Below are 10,892 nucleotides of genomic sequence, written 5' to 3'. Positions count from 1 at the left end.
CAAAAGTGATATAGAGTTGTCCCACCAATCGGATTATGATTAAAATTAAAGTCAGGTAAAGTCAAGTACTTTCAAGGGCTTGGGGAAGTGGAGTCTCACACACTCCTGGTGGGAACATCAATTCGTATGCTTTGGAGGGCCTTGAGGCAGTGTGGGCTAAAATTAAAAACGAACAGACCCTCTGCTCTAGCAACTACTGGCTCCAAGTTACCCCAAAGGAAATTTCTTATGACAATGAGGAGGCATATCAAGGACATTTGTTGAGCTTTGTTTGGAATAGAGAAGAAAATTCAAAAAAATAAAAATAAAAAACTTTAAATGCCCATCAAAAGGAAATAGCTAAACTGTGATATATCCATGTTCTGGAATACTACGGAGCATTAAAAACATGAAATCTGTCTAGATTCCCTAACATGAACAGATGTTACACAACATGTTATGGGATGAATTGTGTCTGCCCAAAATTTGTATGCTAAAGTTCTAACCCCTCAGACTCAGACTGTCTCTATATTTGGTTACAGAGTCTTTAAACAAGTAGTTAAGGTCAAATGAGATGGGCCCTAATCCAATATGATTGGTGTCCTTATAAGAAGAGGAGAAAAGGACACAGATAAACATGCGCAGGAAGAAGTCCATGTGAGGTCGCAGGGAGCAGACAGTCATTGGAAGACACTGGAGCGAGGACACTCAGAAGACACTAACCCTGCTAACACATTGATCTTAGACTTCTAGCCTCCAGGACTGTGAGAAAATAAATTTCCATTGTTGAAGACACCTAGACTGTGGTACTTTGTTACAGCAGCCCTAGCAAACTCATACACCACATTAGGCATTTTCTATGGGTGTGTATAGACATATGTAATGTATAGACGACTGAGTGGAAGCATCCACCCCAGTCTGACAACAGCGGTTACCTTTGGGTAGGGATTGGAGTTGAGCATAGTGGTTAAAGGGGAATTTAGCCTTTAAAATAAGGTTTTATTTTTTACAATGAGGAAGCACTTGTATATTATTTGCATATCCATTTTTTCAAAAACCCTCTTCCATGGCACTTCATTGAATATAGTACGCAACGTGCTTCACCACCTGGGCTCGACAATCTCTGGGACTTTATAAAACGTCTGCTGTCATCCTCCAACCCTTGCACACGTATCTGCCCCACTAGAATGCCCCATCTCTCTAACGCCTCCATACCTCTGGTGTCCCCTCTGCCTAGAATGCCTTTCCCCTTTCTTTAAGCCTGGGCTGCTGATTTTCATCTTTCAGAGCCCAGCTCAAATGTCACCCACCTCATAAATATGGAAGTCTTCCTCAGCTGGTTTTCCCCAGGCCCACTTTTCTGTTCTTTTAATGTCTTATTCATATCTGTATTCGCAGAGACTGATCAGTGCCTACAGCCAAGTAAATGCTCAATAAATGGTTCCAAGTTCAAGGATGGCAGGGATTTTTACCAGGTTGCTTTTCCATCCAGCACATCTCAAGGGTCCAACATCTCATGCTGTGTGTATTAACGGACTCCCTAGAGACTAGGACTGCAATCATGCCATGAGCGCGGTCCTAGCTTTTAACAGTTTCTTTGACACAAAGGGACAACTATATTTCTGGCTAGCCAGGCCCTACTGCTTTCAATTCTAGTGAAATAAGTTGAGAATGTATTGCAATTTTTTTTTTTTCAAATTCTTTGCCCATAAAGGTCTTCAATTACTTAACCCACAAGAGACCCAAATCAAAAATGCTACTGAGCTCTGACTGAAAGTCTCTGATAAGCCAGTCCTTACCTCTTCATTGGCTTGGGCGAGCATTCCCTCTCCAGATTGGAGGACGTGTGTTTCACGTGCATTGCGTTGTAGGAAGTATGAGTATAGTCATTTTCGTCGCTGTAGTCAGGACCGAGCAACGTCCGGGCCCAAGTGCCCATGTCATAAGGAGGAAGGGTTCCTCCAAACTCAGAGGGCAAAAATTCAGGGTGTATGAGCTGGTGAAGGCTGTTTAGATTATTTCCATGCAGGAAGATCTAGAAAGAAAAAAATAATTAGCAATAAAAAAAATCCAAAACATATGACCGAGTATTTAATCTAATACACAATTTAGCGGTGACAAATTGGATGCACTGCTGGTGATCATAGTGTTTAAGCAGGCATTCAATTTCGTGTCTGTGGTTTTGTCTTTATGAAATGTTAATTTATTGCTCAGAAAAGGGGCTGAATTAATAGTCCTTAAAAATGAAGTTTATGAACAAATTGGGTATTATTTGTCCATGGCCCAAATTTACACATACAATCATCTCCTGATTATCCCTCTTGATGAAGGAGCAGTGATGGGGACTGTCCAAACCTCCGGCCATGCTTCGCACGCACCTCTGCACTGCTCTGTTCTCCCCCTGGAGCACTCTCTGCCTGCTGGGCCCCTTCACTCCCCCATTACTCCCAGGCCTGTACCACGTGGCAGCTTCTTCCTAAATCTGTCCCAATAACACCTGTCCACTCTGGTTCTCCACCCCTCTTCTTCCAATTAACTCTTTATTATCTGCGGACTTCTATTTTTTCCCTATGTGTTCATTTATGTTTTGCTAGACAGCAGAAAGAGAAGGATACACAGAGAAAGGGCTGGTGTTTTCTTACTCTTCTAACATGCTCCGAGCTCCCAGGGTGATGTGGGCACAAGGTAAAAGCGCCATTAATTATTAGTCAATTAAATTGAAAACCGTGGCCTGGGAATTTATAGTGGAATATTTTTGCAGACATTTTCCATTCATGTCTGGATTGAGGACTTATAGCCAAACAAGTTTGCACCTTCTAAACACATATGGAAGGTGATGAAAACTGGGCAAGTAGAAAACATTTCCAAATTACAATTATTTTCAAACAAATGCACACAACGGATAAGCCTCTAGTCGGTAACTACCATTCCAATTTAGGAATTGGCTCCTTGAAACTTATTTAAAATGCATCTGTGTGATGACATCAGAGAAGTGTCCACAGTTCTTCATGTTATAGGCTCAATACACATAAGTTATACCCAAGTATGGAACCATCGATTACACACACACGTGTACACACACACTGCCCCGCAGTTAACCATGATGAAATGCACATATGACTTTTAAAATACAGAAAGAGTAGAATAGTATACCATATAAGTATTATATTATGCTATATACTATGGTATGATATATCATATAGGTATTTAATAAACACTTGCTACCTTGGTCTATTGTACTGATTTTAACTTATGATGTCGTGGCATCATTACATCTTCATGTAAAGACAAGACGCTAAGTTCTAAAAGTCTTCAAAAGAATACTATAGCACTTTAGGAAACAATGTACATTTTCTGACATTGAACTGGGTATGACCAAATTTTAATAAAAATTCCTTTTCTTGAAGAAATTCACATATTCTGGCTTTTGCAAAACGCCTCAGAGGAGGAACTGTAGTATTTGAAAAGTAGAAAAGCTAGAGCTAAATACAGGCCCGGAGTTAAGAGCAAACATTTACATCCTTGTACCCAACATGCTTAAGGGACAGGAATGCTGTGGGACTGGCCCTCTCCAGGGGGTTCTGTGGCAGGGAAGAAGTCCACAGGTAGGAGGCGGGACTCTCCACCTGCCAGATTCTGTTCTGCACTCAGAGCTCCAGGAACTCCTATGGCACAGCACCAAGCGTTGGTTGCTTGGTGAGAGGAATTCCCACTGGCTCCTTCCTGGGTAGAAGACGAAGGCGGTGGAAAGCCTGATGCTGTATTGGGAACAGTCCTGGGTACAGCTCTGTCCGTAGCACAGTCTTGCATCCCAGACAGATTGCAGAATGTCCCAGAATGTCTCTGCCTCCTAGTTTCACATTTGTTTAGGGATGGGGAATTAGCCTCCTGCGCTATATTGCCAGGTTTCTTACGGATGAGGAAGCATCTGAGTCTAGGAGCTAGGAAACCTGCAGAGTGTGTATGTGTGTGTTTGGGGGGGAGGGTGGCCCCTCGCATCATCCTTCTCCCCTAACTACTCTGAGCTCTTCCTTAACATAGGGTCCCTGGGTTTAGGAGCATATATAAGAAGCCATAGGAATGACACTGGCCAGTTCCCTTGAGAGGTAGTGCTCTCCACCCAGACGTAGCTGAAATCACAAAGCTTGAAAGAAATGGAAGCTAAATGGAAGAGAGAAATAAAAGGCACCGAGTCTCTCTACTGCATGAGTGGCATTCTCCTGCCTGCTTTCATATGCTGTCTCATTAAATTATCCCAACAACCCTTTGATGTGCGTGTTAGTTTCCCTATTTTACAAATGAGGAAAATGAGATTCAGAGAGGTTAGGGAATGTTCACTTTTTCAGCTAATCAGAATGCCATGAAAAAGGACAGCTCTGATGGAGGATGTTGGCTACCCAAATGTCATCAGCTGATGTAATTAAGATTTTAAAAGCCTTCTTCATTATTATTTCCAACAAAGAATGTTTCCCCATAGAGCTGGCAGCTCTGACCTAAAAGCCTCAGGGGGAAAAACAAATTACAAATATTCTTCATCGCAGTAATACACTTGCAGGACAAAATGCTAGCTATTAAAATATTCCATGAACAGGAAGCTGCTTGACCCCATATCTCCCAGAAGCACGTTGGGTAACATGGGCATCTGCTATTTGCATGCCTTCAAAGTTTCCTTTGGTTTGTCACTGGGACTGAAAATAACCCAGTTCTGCTAAATTATTGATTAAATTCAGGCCATTTGCAAACTCCAGCTGAGGCTCAAATGCTCAGGGACTACAGAAAAGCAGGGGGAAAAAAACACAATAATAAGGATAGAGGGAGAGAGGGAGAGAGGGAGAGATTGAGAGGAGGGGCACCATCAGTGTCCCCCAACCTCAGCCCACCCCACATTCCTCCCACTGGGCGTTTCTTTCCATTACCCGCTTCCTGGTCTTGTCTTTGAGGAATGGCTTGATGAGCGTGTACAGGGCATGAATGTACCAGGGCTGGTTGACGAAGTGGACTCCTCCGAAGCGAGCCGGAAAGCTGTCCTGGGGCGAGAAGAGAAACACACACACACACGGATGAGCACGCTTTCCAGGTCGGCCCGGGCCCCGGCGCCGCAGGTCCCCGAAGGACCTGTGCCTTCGCTCTGAAGCACTAGCTCATGGCGGGAAGGACAGGAAACACACTGGCTTCCCAGCTGTTGAGGTTTCCTCTATTCCCCGTCGCTTCTGCTTTCCCCTTTGACTCCACAACTTAAAGATGATCGTGCATAGGTGCCAGGCTCGTCTTTTCCAAGTCACAGTTATGTGACCCCCCACGTGGCACAGGAGCGTGAGCAGCCGGGACAGCGAGGGAGTAGGAATTCTTCCTGGTGTTAGGGAGCCGTGGCTGCAGTTCTCACAAACCCTAAGTTCAAGCTTGCCCTCTTAAATCACACTCTGCCCTCTGCTCCAGCCCTCCCCACGGATTATCATGACAATGGCTGTACTTGTCTGGGTGAGTGAGGGCTCTGTGAGAAGAGGTTGGAAAAGAATTTCAAAGGATTTTGAGAAGGGGCTCTCTGGAATCCATCCACAACGTTTACCTGCAACTTTCCCACAGATTGCAGAACTAGGTGCTGACTTCATCCGGGGACCCATACACAATAGATCCCAAGGAAAGGACATTTGTTGATTGGTGGGCAAGTTGATTCTCCTAATCAGAGTCTGCCTTTTCTGCAGATCAACACATTTTTTAAAAAAAAATATCAGGAAGTAAGATCATTTTTTAAATGGTTCCAATTTTAGAATTTAGATCAGGGCATAAGCTTGTGTTTCAGAAGCTGAGACAGCTGCTCTCGGTGCTAATTAGATTCACAGAATAAGAGACCTGGATCCTAAAGTCTGAGCTAGTCCCACAGCACCAGGTCCTGAGATCCATCCAGATGAAGGGCTTTCCCAGCTTGCATTGCGTTCGTCCTGGTTAATGGAATTTAAAAAGAAGGAACATCTAATGCAATTTGAATTTCCAAGTGTGCTGGCAATCTATTTCATTGCAACAAACATCTTTGTAAAATGTTAGCAAGATGAGATGAAAGCAGAAGGAGCCCGGATGTCTGAGCTAGTAGCTCAGGAAGCTCGCTGCTTACTGCAGGTGTGTGAAAGGCCTGGCCTGCGCCATGATTGGTTAGCTGCCTCCTGCAGGTGTGTGAAGGTTTTTAACTTTTTTCAGAACCCTCTGCCTCTATTGGATCTCTCAACATCTTCCACACTGAGACTTAGTTGCCAATAAGTATTAAGTTTCCAATAAGGAATTGTGCTTAAGGGTTGACATTTAACAAACTTAAAAGTAACTTTGCCTCTATCTAGATATTTTACAGAGTACAAAGGAATTAAATCTTTTGAAGGCTAAATTAGACATTTTTAGTAAAAGGTCTTTGGCTGGGTATGTATTTTTGTTTTGTTTATTTTGTATTTAAAAACCAATGAAACCACAAAGTAAAGGTGGAGAGACCATTTACACTAATTTGTACACTTGTCATAATCTCTCACTATTCCAAATCTGAATTGAGAAATGAAAAAGTTATTACTAAAGTAATTTCTTCACTTTTAGGTGCAAATTCTTTGGTTCGTTAAAAAAAAAAAAAGACCACTCCCCAAAGTATTTCTTTGCAGGAAGTGCTAAGCACTGAACTCTCTCTTTTTGGAACTTGTTCTTCAGAAGTATAATTCATTACGCCACATGCTAAACATGGGTTCTGAGGGGCTATAGAAGAACAGCAAGAGGAAAGGGTTTATCTGTAAAACAGAGCTTTACTACCTGTTTTAATAGGACCGATAAGAGGGTTTTATTTCGATTGAGAGTTGCTTATGTTACGCATTTCTAGGTTAGTAAAGGGGAAGAAACTCTGTAAATAATTCTCTATAAGCAATAGGCAGACTCTCAAAGAAAATAATAACCTTTTAAAAATATCTAGAGACTCTGAGTTTTAGTCTATAGAACCTCAACCATCAAAGGCATCAAAACTGTTTTCTATTAGTGTCGGAGGAAGTTGAAAGACAAAATATAGGGTTGAGACTGTCAGTTTTCTCTAGGTTGGCCTGGATTTGAGTCTGCCAGCTTGAAGGCCCAAAGAGCTCTTATCGATCTCCTTCAGGTCAGCCAGTGCCGTGTGTGGATAAATGCACATAAATAATGCACATAAAATCCTGTGCCTCTTAGAGTTCTCGGTTTGGGCCAGAGTAGAAACAGGATAACTTTTCCTCAGGCATCTTCTATAAAATTCAAATGAAAGGCCTTCCTGTGTGACAAAGGCAATGTGCAAATGTTCTGACTTAGTTATTATTAATGGCATTGTGCGTGGTGTGTGTGTGTGTGTGTGTGTGTGTGTGTGTGTGTGTGTTACGCAAAGGGAAAGGTGAGGGAGGCAAAATTAGCAAACACAGCCCTGTTATGAGCAATGCTCCTCATCGTGGTGGTGTTGCCTGGTCTCATTAGCAAACTGCAGGTAAAGGGGAAGTTGTCTGTCACCCAAATCTCTCCCAGGACCCCAAGGGGATCCACCGCCCTCCAAGAGGTGCATTTCTTAGAGGTTGGAGCCAAACTAACTCAGGAAGGTAAGCTTTGATTCAGTGACGATGTAACACTTCTTTTTCAGAGTTCTCTGCAATTAAAGAGTATGGTTTATCAAAGACATACCCTAGGTTCAAGAACATGATATTAATACTTGCACATTTTATGCAAGTATCAGTAAAAATGTAACATCGGTTCAAATTATAAATATATTCTAATCATAAAATTTGTCTTCCCTCCAGTTTATTTTTAATCAATTTTATTTCCTCACTACAAAAATACTATTCTAAAAAAGTAAAAAAAGATGAAAAATTATTTGAAAATTAAAAAACACAAAAAGACAAGAAAGAAGAAAGAAAAAATACCTATATTCCCACTGCTAAAGACATACTCTTACTATTTTCTCTCATTCAAGAAAGGCTATGTTATGTTATATAACATACGACCCTTGCTTTTCATCACTTAAAACTATAAATATTTATTTCTCACTCACACAAAATGTCCAAATAAAATTTAAAAACCACTCTTCATACCAACAACCCTAAAGACCTCAAACTAAATAAAAAATGACAATTAATAGAGGCCTACACCAAATGACGGAGACGTTAGAATTACTTAATAAAGATTTTAACTTTGCCATCACAAATAATGCTTCAACAAACAATAATGAACACACTTGACATAAATAAAAAAATAGAAAATCTTAGAAAAGAATGGAAACTCTTAGCAAAGAAATACAACATATAAAGAAAAACCCGATGAAATTTTGAACTGAAAAATAAAATAACAACAACAAAAAAGAGAAGCAGCAGCTCAGTAGATGCTCTCAACCACAGAAGAAAAGAGACAGAGAATCAATAAACTGAAAGATAGAATAGAAATTACCTAATGTGAACAATAGAGAGATTAGTAGACCTTAAAACAATGAGCAGGGTCTTAGGGACCTGTCGAGCTTACAACAAAAGGCCTAACATTTGTGACATCAGAGTCTTGGAAAGAGAGGAGAAAGAGGGCAGAACTGGAAAATTCTCAAAGAAATAATGGCCGAAAACTCCCAGATTTGACAAGAGGCTTAACCCTACAGATCGAAGCAGCTAAGTAAACACCAAACAGTGTAAACTCAAATAAACAAGACGCGGAGACACATCAATGGTCTTGGTGCAAAGCATTTCAGTGGAGGAAAGAAAGCTTTTCAACAAATAATGTTGGAACAATTGGAATTCCATAGGCAAAAACAAAAAAGAACCTGACTTGAACCACACACCCCACACAAAATTAACTCAAAATGGATCATGGGTGTAAATGTAAAACATAAAACTATAAAACTTTTAGAAAAAGATATAGGGGACTATTTTAAGGATCTCAAACTAGGCAAAATTTTTAGACTTGATTCCAAAAGCATAATCCATAACATAAAAAAATAATAATAAATTGGATATTGTTAAAATTAAAGATTTTTACTCTATGGAAGTTCATGTGAAACAGCTGAAAGGAGAAACTACAGAAAAAATAGCATATTTGTTTGCAATAATCCCAGACTGAAAACAACCTAGATATCTTTCAATGAGTGAATAGTTAAACAAATTGGTATCTTTTATTTTTATTTATTTTTATTTTTTAGGTGAGGCAATACTTGGTTGACCTCACAGATTACAAGGACCTTGTCAGTTTACAACCCCTTATTTTTTTATTTTTTACGCCTACAGCACCTGGTCTTCCTAAGGTGGTCTCCCATCCAAGTACTAACCAGGCCCGACCTTGCTTAGCTTCCGAGTTCAGACGGGATCGGGCTTGTTCAGGGTAGCATGATCATAGACAAATTGGTATATTTATACCATGGAATACTGCTCAGCAATTAAAAGGAACAATTACTGACATACACAACCATTCGGATAAATCTCTGGAGAATTTTGCTAAGTGATAAAAAGGCCAATCCTAAAAGGTTACATGTATGACTCCATTTACTATATGACATTCTTAAAATGACAAAATGATAGAAACAACAGATTAGTGGTTGTCAGGGGTTAAGGAGTGGGTGGGGGTTGAAGGAAGTGGGTGCCGCTATAAAACCGTAACGTAAGTGAACCTTGTGGAGATGAAAGTGTTCTGTATCTTGACTGTATCAAGGTCAATATCCTGGTTGTGATATCGCTCTATCATTTTGCAAGATGTTTTCTGTGGCGGAAACTAAGTAAAGGCCATACGGCATCTCTCAGTATTATCCTTTAAACTGCATGTGAATCTACAATTATCTTAAAATAAAAATTATAGGATATGATTATTGCAATTATTTCAAAACTCTCCAAAATGGGAGTAGCCATTTTTTTTTTAGGTTTCATAGAAGCATTTCTAAGGATTATCTTTTCTGCCTTACGTGGAATGTTAAACGAAAACATGCCAAGGTAAATTTTAAGGGCAAGATACATTGTAGAACATTCTAAGGGCTCTTCTTTATTTTCTTTGGGAGTCTTAGGTACCAGTAAGTGATTCACAATCCATTTTAGGAACATACTTCATTTTTTAATGGGCACTTTGTTTGCACTTCATTTTCACACCGGCACTATTCAAGCATCCTCGTGTTCAATCGGGATTTAGGAGCAACGTGATAGGTCAAAACTCTTTTCACTCTCTTTCTTTGACAATCAGATACAGATGTCACTGGTGGCAGTTGGCAGAGTTTCCTGCTAGATAATGAAGCATTTATCAGTGCTATTTTCTAAGATTTATAATGCCTGCGAGTTAACATACTTCACAACACAATTCAAAACGCACCTGATCTCAAAATCGCATTGCTTTGGGAAGCAGGAGAAGCTTTGCTCACATTGGCTGCCCTCTCTCATTCTCCTCCTTTATCACCTTTTACTGCTCTTAGTGAGTATTAGAACAGGACTACTCAAATTCACAGGTTAACTGCAAATTTCCCATCTCTGAAGGTTCCTCTGAAAACCAAGTGCAAAGTTGATAAAGGAGAGGATAAGCCCACGAGCTGTGTTTTAGACATTCTGTGTCCTTCCCTTTAGTAGCTCGGAGTGTCTTTCTGAGCCTTGGCAGAATGCACCCACTCATTCGCATAACTGCATGTATGTAGGTCTGCAGGTGGCATAAAGACACAAGCATGAAGTTAGGCTTTATCTATTCAGTTCGTGCATGTCCTACTAATGACACCCATTTCCCACATCAAAGCAGACAGTAAAAACATTTTCAGCAGCATAAATGGGCTTCACTGATGCAAGAGAGCCTTCTAAAAATGCTATATTTCATGGTGATGGGTTTCTATTATACCATGTGGAAGTCATTAGTGTGAAAGTCACATATTCACCTATTTGCAAGGAAATGGAGAGCTCATGCAATAGCAGTTACAATCCAAATGCACTATATAT

General features: G+C 40.5%; 1 protein-coding gene and 1 pseudogene across 1 annotated transcript in view; both read right to left on the bottom strand.

The window, feature by feature from the left end:
* The window catches only part of CLVS1 (clavesin 1), a 136,327-nt gene that overhangs the window by 17,458 nt on the left and 107,977 nt on the right, over positions 1 to 10,892 (bottom strand). The window contains exons 3-4 of the mRNA XM_011359195.2: positions 4,896 to 5,006; positions 1,779 to 2,014 (exon numbers count right to left, since the gene is read on the bottom strand). Coding sequence (XP_011357497.1) covers positions 1,779 to 2,014; positions 4,896 to 5,006 — 347 coding nt within the window. The remainder of the gene's footprint in view (positions 1 to 1,778; positions 2,015 to 4,895; positions 5,007 to 10,892) is intronic.
* On the bottom strand, positions 9,210 to 9,329 carry LOC111738989 (annotated as a pseudogene).

Source organism: Pteropus vampyrus, unplaced genomic scaffold (assembly GCF_000151845.1).
Source record: "Pteropus vampyrus isolate Shadow unplaced genomic scaffold, Pvam_2.0 Scaffold45, whole genome shotgun sequence".
Classification (NCBI taxonomy): Eukaryota; Metazoa; Chordata; class Mammalia; order Chiroptera; family Pteropodidae; genus Pteropus; species Pteropus vampyrus.
Note: the sequence above shows the minus strand (reverse complement) of the source record. Positions and strands in the feature narration are given on the sequence as shown.